This window comes from Ursus arctos, unplaced genomic scaffold (genome assembly GCF_023065955.2).
Source record: "Ursus arctos isolate Adak ecotype North America unplaced genomic scaffold, UrsArc2.0 scaffold_11, whole genome shotgun sequence".
In the NCBI taxonomy this organism is placed as follows: domain Eukaryota; kingdom Metazoa; phylum Chordata; class Mammalia; order Carnivora; family Ursidae; genus Ursus; species Ursus arctos.
Window position 1 is genome coordinate 70,464,917 of NW_026622775.1, and position 25,915 is coordinate 70,490,831.

The 25,915-nt window shown below is 43.5% G+C and overlaps 1 protein-coding gene across 1 annotated transcript in view; it reads right to left on the minus strand.

The window, feature by feature from the left end:
* Positions 1-1,702: 1,702 nt before the first annotated feature.
* XPO7 (exportin 7) overlaps positions 1,703-25,915 on the minus strand; it is a 42,703-nt gene continuing 18,490 nt past the window's right edge. Inside the window, exons 10-28 of the mRNA XM_057310224.1 lie at positions 25,092-25,238; positions 23,765-23,937; positions 21,853-22,046; positions 21,285-21,390; positions 18,784-18,919; positions 18,201-18,274; positions 16,959-17,042; positions 15,984-16,044; positions 15,468-15,576; positions 14,466-14,572; positions 11,812-11,900; positions 10,978-11,085; positions 8,900-8,982; positions 8,472-8,686; positions 7,861-7,999; positions 6,330-6,490; positions 5,137-5,235; positions 4,327-4,454; positions 1,703-3,303 (exon numbers count right to left, since the gene is read on the minus strand). Of these exons, the coding sequence (XP_057166207.1) occupies positions 3,210-3,303; positions 4,327-4,454; positions 5,137-5,235; positions 6,330-6,490; positions 7,861-7,999; positions 8,472-8,686; positions 8,900-8,982; positions 10,978-11,085; positions 11,812-11,900; positions 14,466-14,572; positions 15,468-15,576; positions 15,984-16,044; positions 16,959-17,042; positions 18,201-18,274; positions 18,784-18,919; positions 21,285-21,390; positions 21,853-22,046; positions 23,765-23,937; positions 25,092-25,238 (2,307 nt within the window). The 3' untranslated portion in view covers positions 1,703-3,209. The remainder of the gene's footprint in view (positions 3,304-4,326; positions 4,455-5,136; positions 5,236-6,329; positions 6,491-7,860; positions 8,000-8,471; positions 8,687-8,899; positions 8,983-10,977; positions 11,086-11,811; positions 11,901-14,465; positions 14,573-15,467; positions 15,577-15,983; positions 16,045-16,958; positions 17,043-18,200; positions 18,275-18,783; positions 18,920-21,284; positions 21,391-21,852; positions 22,047-23,764; positions 23,938-25,091; positions 25,239-25,915) is intronic.

Genomic DNA, 25,915 nt, shown 5'->3' on the forward strand with positions numbered 1-25,915 from the left:
TAAAGATACTTAACTACTATAGTGCTCAGGATACCCTAAAAACTAATAAACTCATGTTTTAACTGAATAAAGCCTCCTCATGACTCCTTGGGGGAAACCAATGTTTAAAGATAACTGGCTTTTTAAAGGATGGATCATGTTAAATGGCTGGTAATTTGACCAGAAAAAATTTTCCTACTTGGCTGTTTTTTGAGTGCCCCCTCTTTTAACTGCCAAGAAAGGAACAGCTTCACTGTTTAAAAAGTTCGATGTGGTTGTGGAATATTTTAACTATGGTGTTTGTCTGGACTGGGCTGCACTTGGGGCTGCAACAAGGAGACACCATCTATGGTGAGTTTCTTGCCTCTGAAATTGTTTTTGTGGAAGGGAAAGGAGGGGGCTGGGGTTTTGCTGATCAAGCAGCATCTCAAGATAGTTGGGGAAAGGGGGTTCTTTGTCAAGTACCTGTGAGAAAGTTGTTTTTTATCTTATTTACTACAGAATTAGAATTCCAGGTCACTGGGGCACATGACTAGACTGCTTTGCATATTAATGAAGCCTGACCATTTTATCTTTCTCTTAGGCTTAGAGACAGACTTGGCTAAGATGAATCAACTCTTATTTGCCTTCTAGCCCTGAGAATACAAATTTTTGCCTTCAAAATAACTTAGGACCAAGACAGTCCCCGGAACACTGAAACAGCGAAGAAAGGTAGCAGGATATTTAGATAAGGTGGACAAGAGTGGCACTCTAGGGACCCCTCCCCCTCCGTAGCTCAGTAGGTTCAGCGTTGACTCTTGGTTTTGGCTCAGGTTGTGATCTCAAGGGAGTTCAGCAAGGAGTCTGCTAGAAAGTTCTCTCCCTCTGCCCCCCCCCTCCCGAACTCACGCACACTCTAAGGTGAATAAATAAATCTTTTTTCCTGAAGTAGCACTCTAGGGTCTGTGATTTATTGGATGTAAATCTACATTAAGGTACAGATACAGATACAATGTTCCTGGCAATTGAGTTCTCATATCTAGGTACCACATAGTATGGGGATGAGAAATAGTTCTCATTAACTATAGTGTTCTTCATTTGGTAATTCTGGCCCATGAGGCCTGCAAAGTAGTATAGGGAAAAAACTCATCCATGAACTTGTCAGGGTCTAATGAATGAAGCAAACCCCATAAGAGGAGCAGAGGTCAGAAAATTAACAAAGGGGCACCTGGGTGGCTCAGTCATTTGAGCATCAGACTCTTGATTTTGGCTCAGTTCATGATCTCAGGGTCCTGGGATTGAGCCCCACATTGCACTCCCCACTCAGTGGGGAGTCTCTTATCCCCCTCTCCTTCTGCCCCTCCCCCTGCTCACCTGTGTGCTCTCTCTTAAATAAATAAATCTTAAAAAAAAAAAGAACATTAACAAAACTGGGCTTTCTGTAGTTATTGCTTCTCTGCTGGTTGCCGTGTTACTACCCAGAAGAGATAGCGTGGCTTCACCTTTATAGCTGTGGACAGCAGCACTGTATCTGTATCTATCTGTATAGATTTGTCTCAACTAGAACAATCATATTTTTTAAAGAAATCGAGTCAGACTTAGTTGAATGAGAAGCTAATTTTACAAGGGTGAGAGGCACCTGCCATCCACTGGCTTTTACGAATGCATGTTCCAAACATGTTTGTGTGTTTAGAGTGAGCCATGTCCCTACAGACACACTAGACTTGATCGCTGAAGCCAGGTCAGTAGAAACCATTGAAGTTTATTGGCGGTCACAATGCTTACACTGTATGCAGCAAACACCCTTACAAGTCTATCCGCAACCTGATCACGCCAGAAAGGATTCACCACACAGTCGCCAGAGGAGAAGGAAAAAAAAATTAACAGGCTTGTTTTTGGGGGCAGAGGAAAGAAATAAAGATAAAACCTAATTGATGAGTGTCCCATGGGCAAGAGCTGAACTAGAGATGCGTACAACTAGCAGCAGCAATTGTGGAAAAAGTACAAGGCAAATAGCTTTCTCCATTAATTTTCTTCTGTAGGTTAATTTTTTTTAATATTCAAAACATTTATTATGGTTTTCATTTTATAAAAATGTATATTTTTAAAGGGGTGGGAGACTATTAAATACTTCATGCTAGGCAGACCTTGTTATTAAGAACCCCTCCACTGTAGTAACTTCCTCCAGTTCATACATTCACGAGTGCAGGGTACAGACATAAATATCCACGCGCACACACCCACACACACTGCCTCAAGGGCTGGGGAAGACTCAAAGTTATTGGCCACGCAACTGGGCCTCTGGTGGACTCATCCAAATCGCTCACCAGGAGAGCCACTGGCTCAATTCCTTCTCTCTGGTCTCTACCTTTACAGAGACCGAGAACCCTAAATCATAGAGTTACATCCGACTTGTAAAAGCAAGAGGCATCTGTCTGAGGATGAGGATAAGCGAAGTGGGAAAAAGGATGAAGCTGAGAACACCAAACACTTTTAGCTGGAGTTGTCTGTCACTGCAAGAGGCCAAGGGACCTAGGGCAGCATCTATGGTTGAAGGGGAAGGATGGTGCTCCACATGGCTTAGAGTTCCTAATAACAAGGGTAATACAGTAACAGGAAGTGATAATTTGGGGGGCAAGGAAAGGGCAATAAGAAAAAATATACATTTGGAATTTTTACTTTTTTTTTTTTTTGCCTCTCTACACTGTGTCACTAAATATATCTCTGCATGTTCATACATCCTCGTCCAGTAAAGCTTCAGGCCACCAGAATACACATTTTTTCCTCACTCGCATACACAACCCCTCACATCAGCATTGGTGCACTAGACTCTGTAAAAATTTTTCAGTCACACTTTTTGTTTTTAAACTTGAGTCAATATAAACCTTGTTCAAAATGTTATGAAAAAATGTACATGTTTATACAAGGCAGGTTGTGGCAGGACACTGGGGGTCCTCCCCCCGCCCCCTGGGGTGGCCCCAGGAGGAGGGGCTGGAGTCTCACACATTTGTGTCTCTATCTCCTCCCACCACCCTTCCCACCCAACCCCCCAGGAACCAGCAGCGCCCTGCCCCCTAGTGAGTGCACACACACCCCTATTCCCTGGGGAAGTAGCCAGTTGACTTTGCCATTTTCCCCACACCCCTGGAGGAGGGAGCCAGGGTCAGCCAGGCCCTCTCCCTTGTAATTAGTTGCCCCTCTGGGCCAGACCAAAGGGGCGCTGCTCTGTACAGGTAGAGTCCAAGGGGGTGTCAGCTCATCATATCATTGCTATTCACGCCGTAAGTGGAATTCTTCATCGAGTCGTTGACTTCTCGACGGAAGGCCGACAGGTTCTGGGTGAACCTGCAGAGGGGATGCATGTAGGTTGGGGGAGGAGGGCAGAGGGGAAAGGTCTTGGCCTAAAACACTTCTGGCAGGGTAGAGGCTACTGAGAGGCAGAACACATGAATCTGTTCTAAGGTCGGTTAACCTCAGTCTTCAGACCTTAAGGGAGAGCTGGGCTAGTTCTGCAACCCTTTCAACCTGACAACGTTGTGGCAGACCTTGAGATCTGGTCAAATCTGGGGCTTTGCGGGCCACCTTGGGCTCATGGCAGCACAAAAGGAATCTGACAGAGGTGGGAAGTAACCCTTCCAAAGTGAGGGGATGAAGAGAATGAGGCTGTCTCAATGCTTAATGCTGAGACCTGTGGGATAGCTCTGTGCTGTCCAATAATAGTAGCCACTCGCTGCACAGGGCTGCTGGGCACTTGAAATGTGCCCAGTGCAACTGAAGAACTGAAGCAAATTAGATGAAAGTTAAAATTCAGTTCCCCGATGTGTGTACCTTAATTAATTTTAAATTAAAATACCATTTTTCAAATTAATTAAAATTAAATACAATTTAAACATTAATTCGGAAAAGCCTGATATTCAGTTGACAACCAGACAACTTCTAAGTATGTCTGGTATACCTGAATATGGTCATCTACTTTGTCAACTGTAAATTTTATGAAGTCTTAATACAAATCAAGTATTTCAAATGAATATTTAGTATCTGACTTGAGATGCCCTGGTAACTGTACAATACACAGGATCTTGAAGACTTAGTACAATAAAAAGCATGTTAAAATTCTGCATTTTTAAATATGGATCACACATTGACACGATAATCTGCATACGTTAAGTACAATGTATTAAAATGAATTTTGTCTATTTACCTTTTTTTAATCTGGCTACTAAAAAGTTCAAAATTACATACGCGGCCTGCTTTTCTACTGGACAGCACTGCTTTAAGATGGTCTCTAAAAAACTCTTAAGGAGTCTCCCCTGTTTCTGTGACTTGAGAAATTGCCTAGGACTTCTCCGCAGGGCCCTCTACACCTACCTGTCTCTGTTTTTCGTAAGAAGATTTCGCTCGATGCCTTCCATCAGGTTTTCGAAACACAGATGCATAGCCTGCTGTTTCTCTGGCGGCTGGCTGTTCACGATACTGTTCCTTAGGTCAGAAAAATACTGCGGGGCAAGGAGTGAGATAGGGTAAGGAGAGGAGATAGGGATTAGCCCTCCCTTATCTGCAGGGCTGAAGGGATGTTCTCTAAGACATAGAATTATCTACCAAAATGGGGTACATTTTTTTATTCAAGTAAGTATTTGCAAGATAATGTATCTTTATCTTACTTAAAAATCAAGAGTTTTAAATTTGTTAACACTCTAAGGGTCATCTGATCTAGGTTCTATTTTTTCTCTTTAAGGATTTTATTTTTAAGTAATCTCTATACCCAGTGTGGGGCCTGAACCCACAACCCCGAGATCAAGAGTCTCATGTTCTACCAGCTGAGCCAGCCAGGTGCCCCTGATCCAGGTTCTTTTATAGGAATCTCTAGACTTCCTTAGGTTTGTGGTGGAGCTGGAACTAGAATTTAGGTTATCAGTGGTCTGTTCTCCAGGTATATTCTCTCTTGGTAACACTTCCTCATCCTTTCTCTGAACTGCCACACATGCTGACTTCTAACAGTTCAGTAATTATGTGCTGCTCAGGGCATGAACAGTACAGGCTCAGAAAATGGACCATTTCCCCTCTGCTTCACCGTCGTACGATGCTCCTGTAACGTTTCTCACAGTGCCCTGGAAAATGATAGTCAAACGTGTCTACCCGTGCTTCTGGCTCTGGGCACCAGGGAGCTGGCTCTCTTACCTTTTCATTAAGTAGTATCAAGCCAAGTAGGGGCCGGGACATTGACCACTGGTTCCTACAGTCTTCAAAGATGATGATGTTCAGCACCGTTGATAGCATCTGAAAATGGAGAATCTGAGGCAGTGATCTAGCGTGCAGCTACCCAAGACAGAATTGCAGGTTCCAAAGAGAGGAATTTATTGGGTTGAAGGCCTCTTCTGTCTAGGGCAAAACCAGGCATGTCCTGTTCTTTAAACTGGTTTGATAATTCCTTTAAAAACGGACATTCCAAGTTCACCCTGATTTTTGTGGGGAATGGTCACACAACGATCATAGTAGGCAAAATCACTTTACACTATAGCTCTCAGGTACTTGTTTCAGAGGAGACAGCTTTGTAACATTCTGGGGATGTGATGCAAATGTGAGTTACTTCAGTGTTTCTTTAGAGAACGATGCAAAGATGAGATGGGTTAAAATTAACTAGTAGCTAAAAGCTAAATAATTCTATCGATCACATTTCCTTATCTACTTTTATCTAGTATAGTTGGGCAAATCTTGCTTCTAGAAAGAATGCCTCATACAAATAAAGCAATGGCAAACAAATGGTTTGATCTCTCTGTGGTCAGTTATTTCCTTTTATCCTGTATTCTTTTTTTTTTTTTTTTTAAAGATTTTATTTATTTATTCGACAGGATAGAGACAGCCAGCGAGAGAGGGAACACAAGCAGGGGGAGTGGGAGAGGAAGAAGCAGGCTCATAGTGGAGGAGCCTGATGTGGGGCTCGATCCCATAACGCCGGGATCACGCCCTGAGCTGAAGGCAGACGCTTAACCGCTGTGCCACCCAGGCGCCCCTATCCTGTATTCTTGTTCCCATTCTGCAAATGGGAGTACAAGCTTTACAGCTAGAAACTGCTAACTCATGCTCCATTTACAGCAACGGGTGAGCACAGACATTGTTGTAGGAGGATAGGTCCGAGGCATAGGGCTGGTGTGACACTCGGAAAAACAATTCAGAACCTGTTTTTTTCAGATTTTTTTAATATCTGATGGTTACTCAGCACACTCAAAATCCGCTGCAATTTTAAGGCATAAACTTCACTTCGGCAGCATGAGGCTGCTGAGATGTTAGACTCCTCATTTTGCTTGGCCTCTCCTCTCTCAGAGAGGTTTCCCGCAGGACATCCCACACTGCCTCCTACTCATGTGCCTTACCTGCTGGATCATCTCTGGATGCTGCTGCATGATATGCAGGAAGCGGTCACTCTCCTGGTTCAGGGGTGTCGTCCTCTTCTTGGTGCTCCGTGACAGCTGCTTAAAGAGGTATGTCACGATGTGGTCCAGGCAAGAGCAGCAGCCTGTGCATACCATGGTGTCTGGAAGAGGGCAGGGGTGGATTAGAGCAGGGGTATGGAGCTGCTGACGGTGACGTGGGCAGCTAAGGGATCGCCCTTAGCAGAGATCCTATAGAGGCAGAAGTACCCCAGCAGACTGGGAGCTGTCCCCAGCTCAGTCAAGGCCTGTGCCTGGGTGCTTTCTATTGACCTCTCACCCTCATCATACAGCAAGACCCAATTCTAAGTCTGAAAGTGAACATGTGGTAAGAGACAATATGAATAAATAATATCGACATTACTGACTCCATGTGGTACAGATGTGTCTTGTGCTTCATAAAAAATAACGAATAGTTTACATACAGCAAGTACTTCTACTATGCCAGATATTATGCCAAGGACTTTATAGGTATCAACTCTAATTTATCCTCTTGAGAACTCCGGGAGGTAGTTGTTCCATTTTAACAAATAAAGCAAAGTTTGGAGAGGTTATGTGACTTGCCTCCGGATCACACTGCTAATAACTGGACGAGCTGTGATGAGAATCCAGGAAGTCTGAGTTACTGGGGGGAGGTCATTAAACCCAGCTTCATACAGCCTATCAATATTCGGAGTTTGTCAGAGGTACCGTATTCTTTATCTACCAAGCATTTTGCGGGGAGCTGCAGACTGGCTTATGCATTTTACCAAGGGGACGCTGCCGCACAGCTTGTGGACAGAGCTCTGACGAGGTGAGGCACAGGCCAGAGGACTAAGGGCTGAGCCCTTAAAAGAGTCAACCATTCTGTTTCTGTTTACGCAGAGGTCCCTTGATTTTCAAAAAGCTATAAAACAGCCTTCAAGAGCAGGGTCGGATCCCTTGGCTGGACTGTGCGGTCTCTGGCTTCGCCCTGCCCACCTCCCTCCAGCCCCTCTGCACCAGTGTGCTGCACTGTGTGCCGGGCATCTGGACTTCCCGACTCTCTCTTCCTGCAGGTGCCAGTACTTGCTCTTCCAAGCACTAACCTGCTAACGCCTGTGCAGCTTTTTGGCCCATGGTTTTCGATCAGTGCTTTTGGCCAGCCTTGTTTGAAACCAGGAGTTTCGGTGTTCTTCCCGACAGTGCTCACGGCACTCCCTCCTCAGCCCCACTGTGGTGCGGAAGTAGGTAAGTGCAGTAAATAGGCACTTAGCTATGTGTCTGTTTCATCTACCAGCTACAAAGCTCCTAAAGGACAAGAGCTGTGGCTATGAATAATTACTGCATCTCAGTGCCTAGCACAGTGCTTGGGCCTCAGCAGAGGGTCGGTAAGTCCTTCTGGATGAGAATGTATCTGTGAGTCATAAATACCCCAAAGCAGTAACACTTCGATATCACGGCAAAATTCTCCCTTTCTGTTAAGTGGTAAAAACCAACCAATCCATGTGCTCACCAAGTGCAGTAAGTCCTTCAGAAATGGAAGAAAGAATATACATGATGACATGAGGTTCCAGGCTTGCAATAAAGTTCATGTGGTCCTGGGTGAGGACTTCCAGTAGTGAATAGTAAGACTGGCTGAGCTTGGGGTAGTCCTGTGGGAGAAGAGGACAAAAATCAGCTTGGGCACTATGCACCTCAATATGTCGGAGCAAGACTTTTTTTTTTTTTTTTTAAGATTTATTTATTTATTTTAGAGACAGCATGAGCGGGAAGGGCAGAGGGAGAGGGAGACAGAATCTCAAGCAGACTCCCCGCTGAGCGCAGAGCCTGATGAGGGATCAATCTCAGGACCCTGAGATCAGGGCCTGAGCCGAAACCAAGGGTTGGACGCTCAACTGACTGCGCCACCCAGGGGCCCCAACAGGGAGCAGGATCTTAAATAAAACAGCTCTGCTCCCTTCACGTGGAAGACAAAAGAACTAGCTGGAGTTAGCTTACAGTTCTCCAGAGAAACATTCAATCACAGTGTCAGGCAAAATAACAAAAAAACCAAACCCTCAAACAAACAAAAACACCTGTATACAATGAGGGGCTTGGATCCTGTCAATGAAGCTTGACACCTACCAGGAGGTCACTGTGGGGAATAGAGAGGAGCAGCTTGATGAAGGTCTGTAGAGCATTGTCCAGGGCATCATCTCCATAGAGACGGAAGACTCCAAAATTGACGTAGCTCCCACTGAGGGCTGCCTTCAGCATGGAGAAGCAGATGGAGATGCCCTTGAGCTTCAGTGCATAGACCTGATCCTTTGGGACCTCTCCTAGTGTCAGGATGCGATTGCCTGAGTAGACAGACATGTGATATATACATTTATTCAACCACATTACTACTGATAGTTTAGGTGACCAACTCAGCCCTCCTACTCGAAGGCCCTCGGTGCAAGGCGGCCCTGTAATACTAGTCCTGGCTGTTGCCAGGGCTCACCTACACTGCCGACAGTGTGGCGACAGAGCTGCAACTCCCTCCCGGGGTTATGCTCCTCTAAAGCACGTACCATACATCGTTATCATCTTGCTGGTTTCTCTGAAGAGTAAGATGCCATTGGGGGAAGAGACATCAAATTGGAGTCGCTGGGATCTGAGCAGAGAATACAGAAGCAGAGAAAGTCACCCGTATGCTGCTGGAAGAATGGGGTACTTCAGGGTCTCATCTGAGTACCCTGCGTGATTCTTTTTGCACTAAGATGTGCAGATTACCTATCTGATGTAGAATAACCAAGTTTAAGATATTTAACCAGTGATAGAGCTTCTACCTTGGAGACCTCCATGCTAGACTCAAGTTCTGCTTCTCAAACTGAAAACATTTAAAAGAAACAGAAGAAGGCAGATGAAACTACTCTCTTACAATTCTCCATTTTGATTAAAGTATGGCTTCTGTGACCGTCATTTCTTAGAAGTACTAAATCACGACACTTCAGACATTAATTTACATTTACCTTTATAGCTTCGGTGGCAACTAAGGGAGGGTACAAGCATTGTTACCACCTGGTAAGAAGAAAAGAGGCAAAGGGACTGGGAACGCAACTAGAGAAAGTAGGTGAGGCAAGCATTTTAAACAACGAGTTTTGAGTTCCTGACTGTTCCCTGGACCAGAGCACCTCTTTGCTTTGCGCCACCCTTTAATGAGCTGCCAGATGGTCTTTTTACTGACTGTAGCTGGTTAAAGCCTCCAATTCAGGAATCCTTCTTGATTCTTCTTTCCTTTCCTCCCCACTTGGCTCCATCGAGGTCTAGCTCTACAACATGCCCCGAATGTATTCACTTCCTGTACGTTCTCCTGCTTCCACTCTGGCTCCTCTACAGTCTTCCTCACATGGTAGAGGGGTATCTTTCAATAATGTCAACAAGATCATTTTAGTCCTGTGCTTCAAATACTTCAGTGGCTTCCGGCTGCCACGAGAGCGTGTGCGCCTCTGCACAGCTGCTGGACTGAGGCACTATAGGGCTGGGCCTCTGCCTGCCTGACTCCTCCCCTCCCAAGGCCTCCCGCAGTCACCATGCTCCAGCCAGTGGCATTTTTCTGTCTCCAGTCCCAGTGAACTCATCCCATCTTAGGACTTCTGCAGTTGTTCTCACGGTTTAGAATGCTCTTTCCCTTTATGTTTGCAGGGCTACCAGAATCTCTCTTGTCATTCAGATTCCAGCTTACACATCACTTTGTCTGAGAGGTCGGTTCTCTGACCCTCCTCTCCTTCAATTCCCCTGTTTTACTAACTTTTATCTTCATAGCTCTTACCACTATTTGAAATGATTTTCCATGCTTGTTTTACTGTTTGTTCTTCCAGAATGTAACATCTGAGAGGGGAGAGGTTTTGTCTGGCACAACAGCTAGGAAAGTGGCTGGCAAAGAGTAGATGCTCTCAAATATCTATTCTGGAAATGAATAACTCTTGACTATGAGCCTCCTGGGAGGCTACAGGCTCTTTGAGTATTACCTACCTCCTCACTAAGGTAATTTCAAAAATTAATTCTCTCAGGAGTGCCATGAGAAGCAAATACATGGACCTGAAATTCTAGGGCAGTCAAGGGGGTAGATTTTTCTTTTCCTCCATCCCTAAATTCTTGGGCAAATTTAAAATTTGGTTATTTTGGAAGTCTGTCTTACTTTCTTCTTAAGTAGGTCTTTAACCATCCAGCTGCAATTTGCTGAACAGACACCTCTCTTAAAACAGGGTATTCTAACGCGTCTGGCATCACTCTCAAGTGTCTCTCTGAAATGTGAACTTTGAAATGTGGTGGACATGACACCATTACTAAATGTTAACTTTTATATGTGGGCGGGGAGATCCGAATACTGGTTGCCAGATTCACCTCTCGTAAGAACGGGTTATCTTGAGACTCTTTCCAAAGTGACTTATTTCCTGCAAGCAGCTATGACTTTGTGTGGCTGGGACACCCTTCTTCCAAACAAAAACATATACACATTAACTTTTAGAGATGTTTCTCAAATTCTGAAAGCAGTGAATCTTATTATCTTCCACAATCTGCCCAAACACGAGATAAAATCTATTGTCCCAGAATTCTCTCAGATAAAAGGGCAGTTGTGTCCTTTTAAAATCTTCGTCCGGCTTACCTGTTATGGACTAGTTCAGCCATCAGCTTGAGCACAGGAGTGGTACAGGCTGGATCATGGTACCATAGTTCAATGGCCCGCTGGAGAATTGGCATGTAGGATGGATATCTGTAAGTGAAAAGCTAAGGAAGAATTCTAAATCCAGAAAGGTACAGAACTGAAAGTAATCTCTCCGCATTGGCAAGCACAGCACAACCGCCTGTCTCCCGCTTGCTAATCTTGCAGTCTTTTTAACCCGAAGGTGCTAAGGTGACTGTGTGCTCCTGAAATTGTAACAAGCATCTAATATGCGCTGTCATTTACATAATGACTTCGTTCTGAAGAGCATAATGTATCTCATATTGTTAATTTATCTTCTTGTCCCTTCTGTGACATGATAGGAAGTAAGCTATTTTTGTTATATAACTGTTGGATAAACAGAGGCATTCAGCTTTGAAAGGATTTGTTCAAGGTTATGAATTCAACAAGGTTAGACTTTCTCATTTCTAGGAAAGCTGTCTTTTTTTAGTAGATTGAAATGTTTCTTTTTTCTGACTGTAGCAAACTTCACATGCAGCAGTTCCACAGGCGTTTATTTGTATCTGGGACTCAGAAGAGAACATGGGGAGCGACCTCATTCATTTCCCCGTCTCTCTGAGCTAAGCAGGCAGCCCTCTGCCATTACACCACTGTGGAATGGCAGCTTACAAGACATAGGGCAGGTCTTTGGGGACAACTCCTTGCCTTCGTTGCCTCCCCAACCCTCCCGCTCTCCCTTCCCTTATGACTCCACTGCCCATCCACACTCCAGTTAAGGCTTTCAGTGGCAAGCCTTCCTGGTCTGCAGTAGGATACATCCACTCAAAGAGCATCATGAAGCTGGTCTTGGCATTGAAGGCGAAAGCTATCCCTCTCAGGTCTCTTACAAGGCCAACCAGAGTTCGCTGTAGTAGAAGGCAAAAATATATTAAAATAGAAGAAAAACCAAACCTATAACCACGTGATGGGGATTTCACAAATGTGTAATCAAATTCTTCCATCATTCAACAAATACTCCTTCCCAGATATTTGGAACTGATCTCTTCCACACAAGGATGGACTCTTTTTCACTTGGAAAATTAGTTTTGGAAGCTTGTTATATACTAAGAAAAAGCAATGATTCCTGGTCCATCACAGCAAAAACAGAGGTTGATAGAATTTTAAAACACTAATGTGTTAATTCATATGTAAAAAGTGAAAAAGCAAAAAGCTCGATTCAAGAAGAGTTAGAAAAAAAATGGCCAAAACGTTTACACAAGAAGAGGGAGAAGGACTATATATCCTAAAGGTCCGGTACCACAACTAATTACAAAGGCACCAGTGCTCCAGGAAATCAAATGCAGACCCTGCTGGGAGGAAGACAATGAAGACTATGTGTTACCTGCCCCTTGGTTGGGGGGCCTGGAAATAAGACTATGTGTCATCTCGGAGCTGTAAAGTACAGTTTTGTAGAAGGGACTGCAGCCTAAGAGGTCAGACACCATGCCCACACTCATGCTGCTAGGTGGCAAGAGGGCCAGGATTAAGACTCATACCATCAAGACTCCAAATCCAATGTTCTTTCTCAGTAGAACTTTTACTTGTCCTGCGGGCCCTGAACAGCAGTAAGACTGCGTTGAAAAGCTAACAGTCACCAACAGGCTCAAGGACATGGCACATTTGGGTATTCTGATTCATTTGTCAAAAATGATCGCACTTCTGCTAACTTAACAGCCTACTTTAAGCAAAGTTCTGTTCCTAAACTGATACATAAACTGTTTTCAAGTCTAAGACATGGTCACTCTAAAAGACTTATTACATGAAGTGTAACAAACACATGGATAATGCTTGTAGTTCATGGCCAAAATGGTTTTTACTAATTCTACTTGCTTTGTATGGAACTAAAGTGATGGGGAAAAGGGCAGCTATTCACTGATATCCCTCAGTTATCCTTGGTATTCGCTGGTATTCTAGCTCAAGTTACTGCCGTGCTCCACACTAACTTCAGCTTTGAACGGTACCTATCTCAAGACATTGGTATAAAGAGGGAGAGCTGGACAAAGCAGTGTTGCTCTCTGACTTCCCTGATGATTTGGAGACAGAAAACCAAGAGGCTTTCTAAAGATGAAAACAGAATTTTAGAATATTAGGTGAAGCCTGGCATTTTGGGGGCAATACTCCTGGCTATTTGGTAACTGTAATTCAGCCTCAGTGTCATTATGAACACTGCAAAAAAGTCCTATAAATATTAATAGCCTAGTGTCTTTTTTTTTTTTTTAAAGATTTTATTTATTTGACACAGAGAGAGAGAGAGAGAGAGAGTAAAAGCAGGGGGAGTGGCAGGCAGACGGAGAGGGAGAAGCAGGCTCCCCATTGAGCAGGGAGCCCCATGTGGGGCTTGATCCCAGGACCCTGGGATCATGACCTGAGCCGAAGGCAGATGCTTAGTCAACTGAGCCACCCAGGCGCCCCGGCCTAGTGTCTTCTGATTTTGGTGCAGAGAACTATAGATAAGGACAGCAGGCATGTGTGTGAAGATGAGGAGAGCAAAAATCAAAAAATGACAATTCTGAGAACCAGAAATCAATAACTAAAGGTAACTTTAAAATTCCATATATATGGAAATTCACAAACCCTTCTAAAACACTCCTGTCAAAGAAGAAATCTTAATGAAAATTAGGTAATACAAAGAACTGAATGACAATGAAAATGTTACATATAAAAACCATAGACTCTGGAGGCTTAGAGTATAACAATGTTAATATACTCAATGCTATTCAACTGTACACCTAAAAATGGTTAAGCTGGTAAATTTTACGTTATCTGTTATTTTTTACTATTAAAAAAACAACAACCCAAAACCAACGTGTAGAATAAGATACCTAGAGGGACAGTTATAGTTTTCAATGATTACATTAGGAAAGAAGGAGGGCTGAAAAGAAGTTAGAACAATGGACAACCCCCAGGAAAATATATGAAAATAAACATAAAGAGTAGAAACGAAATAGAAAATACAGATACAACAAAGGTTAAACAAAGCAAAAAACAAACAAACTTATTTTTGCAGAGACTAATAAACACATCTCTGGCAGGACTGATGTAGAACAAAAGAGAGAAAGCACTAATAAGCACTATTAAGAATGAAAGGGGAACACAACTAAAGACACAACAAAGATTAAAAAGGTTAGGAAAGTATACAAAATAACTTTATGCGGAAAGTATACAAAATAACTTTATGCGACTACATTTGAGAATGTAAACAAAAATCCTAAGTGCCGCTTAAGAACACACTTTAGCATAAAAATAAAAGACTTTATAAGTCTCTACTGGTTCTTCTATTTCAAAATCCCAGGAGTCCAAGAGATTAAATAAAAAGCGGAATCGGTGGAAGTGTATGGTCGAGCCCTATCTTCTGCAGTGCTAACCAACCGAGTCTCTGTCAGGGGCTGCCAGGAAGCAGAAGCTGGTCTGTCAGCGGGTGAAGGCCTCACCTTTGCCTCTTGCTCGTTGAAACTATTCGTGCTAAACATCTGGGCCACAGCCTCAAACGCTGCTGTGAGTGGCAGCATGAACTGCTCATACTGATCTTCGTCCTCTCCTGTAAGGGAAACAACCCAGGCTGTGACTGCAGTATAAACAATTCAGAGCTGTGTATGCAAGGAAACAGGATGGTACGAAAGGTGAGCAGACCCAAGGGTAATCCAAGTGGGCCCTTTATCATCCCCATGGGTGTCAGTAGTAATTTCCGAATGAAATGTCAACAGAGAGATCATTTCTAAACTAGAAAAGGGCAGAAACCATCCAGTCCAGGGACGACCACATTGTTTTTCCGACACTGAGCCGTAATACGAGGTTCGTATGTGTACAAGATGCTATGTTTTATTTACTCCCCTTGAGTGAGGGCTAACAGTCAGCTGAGAGAGGACTGAGTCTGGTATATGAGAGCTGACGAGACTCAAACTTGAATCAGGTGCTTGTGGAGGCTCTCTTCACACTCTTCTTTGCACTAACCTCCATAAAGCTAGAAGGTTTTGTTACGTAGTAGGATTAAACTTAAATAGCTCAGAATGAGAATGAAAGCCTTGAGTTTCAGTCATTAGCTGACCCAAAACTGCTACTATCACAACGAGCTAGGGTTCACATGTGCTAGTGAGCGGGGGCATGGAAGGTTCTGTTGACAGTCGGAGGTGGGTTGCGCCTTCACTTGGGGTGGAGGGGTTATCTGGCCACTCTCAATTCTCTTAACTTTCAGAGGAAAAATATGAATAGGTGCACACCAGATCAAACTTCTGGCACATACTGTTCTTCTCTTCCAGTTACAGGGACCATGATAGCACGATGTGTTCTTGGTGAAACCAGACTGTTATTTCAGATAGTTCCGCTACTGTTGAAACAACAGGAAAGACCTCCCCCACATCTAGTTTTCTATGCTCAAGTAAGAATTTAGCACAGTGCCAGACTACTGCACCAGACTCTAGGATTTATTGCAGTACCTAAATCCACCATGAGGAGACGCCCAAGTGCTGTGTAGAAGGTAGTCCGACACCGCATGTCTGTCAGATTGGACTGATTGTTAATACCCAGAAATGAAAAGTGCTCGCTCTATTGAAAAAAAGAAGACAAGTTAAAAAGATAAAGACATGGGTCACAGGCAGAAGGCAAGCCAGGAATTTCAGAATTACTGAACCTTTTCAAGCTAATGGCTATATCGTCATTAAGAGTATAAGGGACATTAAAAAAATTGTTTCATTATTGTTGTTATCTACAACTAATTTATGTCTGTATGAATCACAGTAGGCAGCATCATCGTAACTCAGATCATCTGGCTCTGAAGAGCAGCTCCGAGGCCAGCTCAGTGTGATCTGGCAATGTGAAGGGAGTCAGGGAGCAGTCTCTGGCTGGGGGGGGGGCACTGCGGGCCTCAATTGAAAACAGCCCCTTTATATGGCTGAGGAAGTGTGTGTGGCTGGCTGGAGAGGAGAACCAGAGAGAGGTGCTAAATCACTCACCGTGTGATTGTTCAGCATGAACTGTACCGCACTAAGCTTCACTAGTTTCCTCACACTACTGTATGTGCAGACAAAGAGAGCAGGTCAAGGAAAGTGTGTACAAATGAGGAATCTCTAAGGCAGAATGCAGCTTTCTAAGATAAATAAGTACAGTTTCTTTCCTGAGTATGAGTTCCATACCTGGATTATTTTCCTTAAACACTTGATTATTATACCTGCCAAATGGAAAAAAGATGTGTTCTCTTCCAAGCAGTATTTAACTGATCAATGACAGAATACCCGTACCAAACTCCTATCTGTAAGAAAAGAGATAAACCCAGCAATTTCCCCCAAGAATCATGAATATCCTAGGGTAGCTTTTCTCGCTGGGGCTTCTGAGCGAATTAAGCCCTAAATCCTTGCCTGAGGCATCCGCGGTGTGTGGTGAATGAAGTTCTCTCCTATGCATTTAGAGCGGTACTAGCTATGCACAATCTCTGGGGTGACGGAGAAACAAGTCCCTCATTTTTAGAGGGCTTAGTCTCCTGCAGACCCCTGGTTGTGGAAGGCTGTGTCAGAGCAATTCAAACTTTACAGCACATGTGGTCCAAGTCAAGTCCAGAGCGCGTATAGCCACTACTTCTATTGCAGAGCTGTTACCAGGCTGCTTCTACCAAAAGGCTGACAGACTGCATCACCGAGGATGCAAAAGTATTGGCTACAGAGTGCAGACTGACCGGACAGATCTGCTGGGTATTTCTGGATCTCAGAGAGAAGCAGGGTAAGTCTGCAGAAACTGTTTGTGGGGTGGCTCCGATCTGGCGTCTGGCATTATCCCTGGGTTCTGTGTGGGTACTGCCTTTGGCTTCTAGGAGAACAGAGGACACCTGAGCACACATAAAACTAAACCAAAGCGGAACGAGCGGGAGGCCATGATTTCTAAGGCCATGGCAAGCCACGGTTCCTGCTCTGCACAGAAGCTGGCTTAGAAAAGGATATCCAATGGAGAGGTCATTGAGAAGCTGTAGTGTCTTGGAGGTGATCGGTTCACAGCGGCCCCAGTACTTTAGGTTGGTGATGCTGGAGGACAAAAAGAAAAAAAAAAGCAGGAGACACTTTTGATTTGCCTGGTTTCCTTGAGGATTGGGAGAAGAAGAAAATCATCCATCAAGAGTCACCACACATCTGCATCACCAATTCACAGACATCACAACCACAAAAAATGGGTATAAAATCTCCGTACTTACATTTGGTTGACTAGAAAAATTATCCTTCAGATAATCTTCACTACTTGGTTCCAAAGCTACACTGGCCCATACCCAGGCCCTTGGAATTCTGGGGCACTCCAGGGCTGATTTCTGCAGCAAGGGTAAGAGATTTCTGCGGCAGTGATAACATGCAGACGTATGCAATTCTGCACCTGCACCATCCACTGTCAGCTGCAGAATTCTAGTAGCCCTTGCTTCTGGGTTCTTGGCTGGCAGAGTCCTTTAGACCCCCTTTGTTTTTTGCATCTTAAATTATTAACCAGCTCATGGATATGAGTGTTTAGGATTGGGATGGCTGGAGGGGGCAAAATGTCACTTTGCACACAGCCCTGGGTAAAATATTTGGCTCCTAGTGTGTGCTTTGAGATACTGAGCTCCTAAAAAGGTGAAAATGTGAACAAAGGGGCATAACTTAAAAAAAACCAAAACCAAAACAAACGAAAAAGGGCCAATGAGGAGCTCCAACTTTGAAGACAGTTCAAATAGCACTTGATTTTGCAGATTCAAGACTCTCGAAGGGTGTGATGCATCTTGAGAGGAAAAGCCTGTTTTAAAGTGGGGCTCTCCTCCTCGAGGGGTGGGCACACCTAGTGGAAATCAGCACCAGAAACTGAATGCCTACTCTGGGCATCCTCGGCCGCAGGGTGTTTGGGTGAGAGGCTGAGCACCAATCCCTGGGGAGGGAGGTCCATTTTACTAATGCCATGACAGGGTTTCACCAGTGATTCCAAAAGCTAGAGATGAGATTCTACATGAACAAAATTAAATCCTTGCCTGTACAAGCCTGGAATGCTCTGGGGCCGGGCCATATCTCTAAGCACAGCTTGTCACACACTCATATGCACAATTTTCTGACGCAAACGATCAAATGCTGGGATACCAAGGCACTGGCAGCATAACGCCAAGACCACATTTTACAGTTGCAACAGGACTGCAAGGGACTCTTGCTGACGGCAAGCCAAACACTTACATTTTTCCTATGAAGACGCTTAGGACCATGGTCTCATCATTCAAGCCCAGAACTTCTGAGAGTCGGCGGTACAGCTGGTGTGTTAAGGGAAGAGAAAGTAATCAGAAAATATGGATTAGAAAAAATCACATCCCAACATTGTTTTTGTCCTTATTCAGGGGTAAGATGTGGGAAGAAAATGAACAGAAGTGTAGGGGAGGTCTTTGTTGAGGGGATAAACTAGTTTCTAAGGATTACTTGATACTGGAGAGACACTGAGCTATTTTACCAGTCCCCTTCACCCCTGAGATTACAAAAACTGTCAAAACCTTCTGTGGTTCTGAACATCAATTCATGTCCAGAGACTGAGAATCGCCAATGTTGAGACCAACAGATGTTCTGACTGGCCACCTGTTAAGCACGTGGAACACTAGAGAAATGGACCCAATTCTTTGAGGAATCTCTCAAAATTCTACAGTTGAAGAAGAGACATCTGGACCATCCTGATACTAAAATCAATGTCTGAAGTGCTATCGGATGTTTCTTAGTCAGCAATTCCCAAGCGTAAGTGAGAACCAAGTGCAGCCAATTGAGAGCCTGTTACCTTAGAGGATTTTTGCACCTGGTCCCCAATGTAGATCTTACGAAACTGTTCAAAAAAGCTCAGCATGGCCAATTCTAGCTTCTCATTACCCGCTTGAGCCAGGCGAGAATCTGTTAGGTTCATCAGCTGGAGCACCCTAGAGGAAGAAGAGCAATGATTCTCTCAACAGCAGGGTATCCTGGTTGCTCTAGAAAAGCCAACCTACCCTCAAATAGTCCTGTGTGTCTCCTCTCCTTACCCATCCTATCTGAAAGGCATTCTCTGCAGGCTCTAGGCTCTGCTGAGAGAACAAAATTCTCCATTTCTGCCCCACAGGAACCACAGCTGAAGAATGAATATGAATGACTGGCTGGATGTTTAAAAGTTCACCAAGAGTATAGACTGAGGCAGAACTAATAATTGGCTTAAAAAAAGTGGGAAAACAAAACAAAACACTGGCACCGGAGTAATGGTCTTCCTTGAAACTTTTTTGAGACCATAAGTAAAAGCAATTTATTTTCTGAATCCTCATCTATAAAATGAAGGAGACTGGACTAAGCCCATGGTTCTCAATCTTTTTTCCCACAGAGCCATGAAGGGAATGAACACATGAAGGGCAATGTCCACAGGGAGGTAAAAGTTCCAGAGACCAAGAGCAGATATCCTACCCGTGACTTCATCTCTTTACCCCTCCCCCCACCAAAGAAAGTATACTGGAATGCAAGTGTGTAAATACTGAATGAATAAGAATGTTATTACAGGTGAGTCATTTGTCATTCTGATGGTATGAGAAGAGGTAAACTGTTTTTGACGTATCATGAATGAATTAGACTCAGGTATGATGTTGTAACGCTCAGTGTGAGAACCAGTATATAAGACACTCTCTAAACTCACTTTATATTATGACACACACACAGTATCACACCAGCTGGCTGAATCAGAAAGCTGATTAGCTTTCATCCTTATCAAATCTTTGCTCAACTCTTCAAAAAATGCCAGTGTGACACGCCATGGAGACTTTTGTCAGGATTAAGGCACCTAAGGGCAGGTTGGCATCTGATAAGAGAAATATGGGGATTTTCAGAATAAGAATTATGGATCGAAAAGTCTAGGAACCAATCTATTCTAAAGCATCATGTTAAAATGTGTTTATTTCTAAGGAGAGCATCTGAAAGTTCAGAACTCATCAGGGTGGCAGTTCCCCAAGGCTGCAGTCCCTTCGCACACAATCCTGAAACATGATCTGCCCTTCCACTTGCATTCTGACAGGAGGGTGTAGTGGGTTGTCCAGGAGCTACTGGACATGTGACACCATGACAAACTGGATGCAGATGCAGATAAGAGAATCCAGCTGACTTCTGGGCCAGACATTAAAACAAAGCCACTTTCCTCATTAATTTTTTTGAAAAATATTTAAAAAAATAGTACTTATGTTCATATGTAATGGGGCTTATTGTTATTTTTAAGTGAATAAATTTAAATTTTCTCAGTTTTACTTTTTATTTGTTTACAAAAGATTTTAAGTCATCTCTCCACCCAATGTGGGGCTCGAACTCATAACCCCGAGATCAAGAGTTGCATGCTCCACCGACTGAGCCAGCCAGGCACCCCCATTTTACTTTTTAATACAATAAATACCAATAACTATACCTTATAAACAGAAGTTCTTTGAGATCCACTGAATAGTCCTGATGAAAAGGTTTGAGAACCTCTGTGGCAGAGTATTAAAAAATCCTGCCTTTTTATTTTTTTTAAAAAGATTTTATTTATTTGAGAGAGAGAGAGAGAGCACAAGGTGGGGGGAAGGGCAGAGGGAGAGGGAGAAGCAGAGAGCAGACTCCCCACTGAGCAGGGAGCCCGATGCAAAGCTTGATCGCAGAACTCTGGGATCCTGATGTGAGCTGAAGGCAGACACCCAACTGACTGAGCCACCCAGGCATCCCCAAAATCCTGCCTTTTTATTTCTATGTTAGGTGTATTTTTGGAAATTGTTAAGTGTTCACTTACAGGCTTTTAAAAAGATGGATGAGAATTACATACATACAAAATAACCTGAAATCCTCTAGGTGGAAAAGTGTATGTCAAGAGATTTCATTGAAAGGCTACAGAAACTGTAATTCCATATTTGGGGATATCTGAAGAACCATACTTTCCTCTTAGTCTTACTCTGCTATGGCAAAAGCAGTCCACATTTCATTAACTCTGAGATATTGTCCTTTAAACTAAAAGCTACTCCCTACTCTGGTTTTCCTAATTCTGTATCCATCATTTCCTTGCTGAATTACTACAAATGTTTTCTCAGTAAAGACTGTAGGTAGAATTTTTGCTGTATTTGTAAAATGTCTGAAGTTGGATCTATAACAGTCCTTCATTTTCATGGGCAATCAGCTTCATGAGATTATATTCTATAAATGGGGAGGAAAGCATTAATAGAAGCATGCCCAGTGCCTGTGATGTTAGGACCCAAAAGGAGGGGTGGTGGTCAAAGCAGTGCAACAGAAAGCCTCTGTGCGAGCACTTACCGACAGACGAGCTCGCCATCCATAGCATCTTGCTCATCAGTGCTGGCAAAAGAAACCCGGCCACCGATCACTGCGCCAATGATGTAAACCAGCCACGTCAGCCTTCCTGCAACAGAAAGAAGACCTATTAGTGTCCCCTCCAGTGGTCGTTTCATTGAAGAAATTTCCTCACGGTGAGGTGCGTTTCTTACTGAGGTACGTTTCCTAGTAAGCAGAGCTCTTAGTAAGTAAAGCCGTAACATCTAACTTTTCTTGCCGAGTATAGGTATCACCCTGCTCTGGTAAGGGGAATGCCGAGGGGGAGATTCATTAGATAACCAACAGTCCCCTATCAGACAAGGTCATTATGTTTAGAATCCAGTACTTTCTTGAAGTTAAACACATCCATGTGGACACGATTTCAGCTACTCTCCCCAGACCCATGGCATTTATTCACAATATTCCTTTGTGGGGATGGAGGTGATGGGTGACGGGAGAGTCCTTTCGGGGGGCAGGTAGAAAGAGAGGTGACAGCGAGTGAAGGGGTACGGACAGCAGCGCCTTTCAGGCTGCAGCACCGTCCGCTCACCTTCCTGCACCGCGATATCCATTGGGCTGGCACTGGCACTCTGCAGCAGCTCCTGATAGGACTGGGCAGACTGGTCAAACAACTGCACGAGGAGTGCGCATGTCTTCTCGTACTCACAACGCCCGATGGTAGACAGCTGGTCCAGCTGTTGCTGCACCAGGCCGGTATCCTCCAGAGGGTCTTCCAGGCCATCCCTGCTCCCAATGGAAGAAGGAAGGAGGCTCTCTTAAAATATGCCATTGATTTCCCCACCACGACAGCTCTTGTTCTTCTGCATTTAGCCACCATTTCCAACGGTAGAGGCCCATATCCCAAAACGACTTTTTACCAAGAAAGGAATATAAAAAGTGGGAAGACAGGGGTCTTCAACCTAACATCTGTCTTCTTTAGATACATTCCACAAGTTGGTGTCCAGCCCTTGGATCTGAACTCCTGCTCCCTTAACATTCGTCTGCCTTGACCCTCTCCGTCCTATGCTTCTCACCCCAGGAGCTCTCGGGTCTCTTGCTTGTTCTTGACTCTACAAATATCCTGTCGCTGTGTGGGGCCATTGTGGTCAGATGTGTTTTGGAATTCACAGATTTTCAGATTTTACAGAGGCAACTAATGCTTCTACCACGTGATATGAACCCTCAATGGACTCTCTGTTGTATCAATTACAATACTCCTGTAGCAATAACCATCAGGAACAGTCATACAAAGCAGAAGTTTTTTAAAAAAAGGCTCTAAATGGTCTCATTATCAGCACATGTCAAATTTTGCCACCAAATGAGTTTTGATTCCAAACTTATGAGAAAATTTAGTTTCACATCGTGGATTTCAGACCCGCAGATGAGGCACTGTGGATCTCTACCAGGTCCTACCTTAGCGATCGGCTCCTCGACTTAAAAATTATGTCATAGTCTGAGCTACTGCTAAATCACAGTATGACAATCCAGCAGCTGTACCACCACAACCATTACAACTAGAGTTCACAGCTGTGTGTCTACTACGGTCCACACACTGGGCCAGGACACAGTAATTTAATCCTTTGAATAACCTTGCCCAAGAGCACGCAGCTATTAACCTGCTATCCAGGGCCAGAGCCCACACCTGTAACTACTCCTCAAAATGCCTCACTGAAACCAGCTGAATCCTCAGGAACAGAAACTACGTAGTTGACAGAACAATGCTTTCCAGTGGACTTCACAAATACTTGCATTTTGAAAGGATTCAAGTCATTAACAGTTGAGCCTATAACTCTTATGACAATTAAATGCACTTGACTCTGAGCCAATTAAGATCTGATTTAAAGAAAACCCCAGACCCTCAGAATCGAAGTAAATTCCCCTGAAAAATAACCAACAAAAAAATATACAAGAAAGGTCCCTAAGCAAAGACCAACTTCACTTTATATAGGTCACTTCTGAAAGGTCTACCATTTCTTCGGCTATAGATTTCCGGTCCAGTTAACAGTCAAGGTAGACAGAAACCATGCGTTCCTGTAATGCAATCGGTGATCAGCTGCCTAGGAGTCTACTCTTCTAGTAAGCTGTGCATTGTGTCATCTTATTTATCTACTTCTTCTTCAGGGAACTCCAGCACCTATAACTTACAGATCATTCTTATCATCTACAGCTTATAAATGTTCCTGTCATGTTGAAAAGAAATCATCGGCAAGGACAAACAGAATACTGATATACTTGTATTCAAAGAGATCGCTACGGAGGGCAGAAAAGGGGACATGAATGAGGATGTTTCAGAGAAAGCCTGTTCTCTCAGATCTTATGCTCCACCTGCTATTCGGCTGACATGAGGAAATGGCTGTTAACGGCGTCAGCTCCAAGGAGGCCCATGTCAAGTGCGCTTTTGCCAACTGGGTGTCTGACCTCTGGCAAGTCTTGACATCAGGCGGCTGTTCCAATTTCCTTACCTCAGGATGATGTGCACAGATTCCAAACGGGATGTGATATAGGCTTTGGTGACCTCAGGAGTGTAAGTTTCCAGCATGTGGGGCTCTGTGGCTTTCACGTATGGCACAGAGGCTGCCAGCCGCTGCCAGAGGCTCAGGAGATAGTGCACACTATTTGGGGCAAATTCCCAGTGCTAAGGAAAACCAAAAGAGCAGGAGGCATATTTCTCATTTTTTGTACACATTAGTCCCATGCCACTTGACACAAAGGATAAAGGCTTAAAAAAAAAAGGATAAATGTTTATGGGCTTTGTTCTGTGCTATAATGTGCTTATTATCATTTCAGAGATTAAGCATCTAATAAAAAGAGCTGTTCTGCGCTGGTTGTATAAGCCTTCCCACAAGGAAAGCCTTGTGTAAGTGGTTCTCCAATGCTGGTATCCATGAGAATCACCTGAAGAACTTGTCAGACATCAAGGCTCCACCCTGGAGCTAGTGAGGCAGGAATTAAGGGGGTAAAACACAAGCACCTGTATTTTTCATCAAACTCCCCAGACGATTTTGATGCAAGCCATAAAATTTGAGAACCACTGTCCTATACTACACGACTAAGAGGTCACTAGCTCTCTCTTAACTCTTCTGTCTCACTCTGTTCCAGTCTTGCCTTTTTCAGAGCGATAATCTAAATATTATCCTTGCAATTCCCACATGTTCCTCTAACCAAACACTCTGCACTTTTGTAAGACAAGTGAGCAGGCTGCATATTACTCTGCAGGGTTGCCCTATACTTATACTCACTTTTGCCTGGCGGGGGGGGGGGTGTGGAAAAAAGGGAATACAGGCACACTTGGAAGATATTACTACGGGTTTGGTTCCAGACCACTGCAATAAAGTGAGTCAAGTGAGTGTATTGGTTTCCCAATGCACCTAAGAAAGTTACGTTTTGTACTACACTGTATTAAGACTGCAATAGCATTATGTCTAAAAAAACAATGTACATACCTTAACTAAAAAATACTTTAGTGCTAAACATCCTAACCATCACCTGAGCTTTCAGGGAGTCATAATCACTGATCACAGATCACCATAACGAATATGAAAAAGCCTGAAATACTGTGAGAATTACCAAAATGCAACAGAGACATGACGTCAGCAAGTGCTGTTGGAAAAACGGCACCGATACACTTGCTCAACACAGGGTTGCCATAAACATTCAACTTGTAAAAAACGCAGTATCTGTGAAGTGCAATAAAATGAGCTATGCCCGTATTCGTTAAAGTTTAAAACTAATGAGCACAAGAGAAGAGGTTCCAATGTGTAGGAAAGAGAGAGATAAGCAAAGACAAACCTGTAGGCTGGTCACTGTGAAGTTAGCTATCAATCGGATGACTTCAGGGTAGTTTTCCACCTTTACTAATTCTCCCAGTTGATAGTTACTCTTCAATCGGGCCAGTAGTCTGCAAAACTCATGGTAATTGTTTGGGTCTGATAAACTCTGGTGACAGCACAAGAGGAAAATAAAATGTAAAATGTGATGCACTATAGTTCCAGAATGACAGTGGGGGTGGCAGGAGGGGAGGGAAGAATCCACTTTAACTCTCGGCTATAGGTCCTCACTTCTAATGACACATCTGTAGAATGTTTAAAAACAATTTTTTAAAAAGTTACTTTTAAAAGAGATGGTTACATCTATTATCTCATCTATTCATAACAATCATCCTGCAAGATGAAATTATTAGCCTCAATTGAAATTCTGAAATGGAAGCCCAGAAGGATCACATTACTTGCCTAAAGTTGTAAAGCTGATCAGTAACAGAAAAGGGGTACAACTGAAGATGTGACTGGTCGGTTTGCTTCCCACTAGTCAAAGATCATGAATTTTTCATTTTTACATCTGCCAAATTTATTATTAAATAAGACTATATTTCAGTGGCAAAGTTACACAAATGTTTAATTTATTTACATTATACCATCATTGCTCTAACAATTTAATTCCTAGATTAGTATGTTTATATATTTTACTTTATACTTCGGTGAAACACGTTGGATTTGTTTGCATATTAAACCAACGTATTTGTTTTCTTATGTAGGTCTTCCTTGATTAGCCTACTTGTTTTGTTCAACACCACATCCCTGGCACACGGTAGGTGTTCTATGTATTTGTTGAATGAC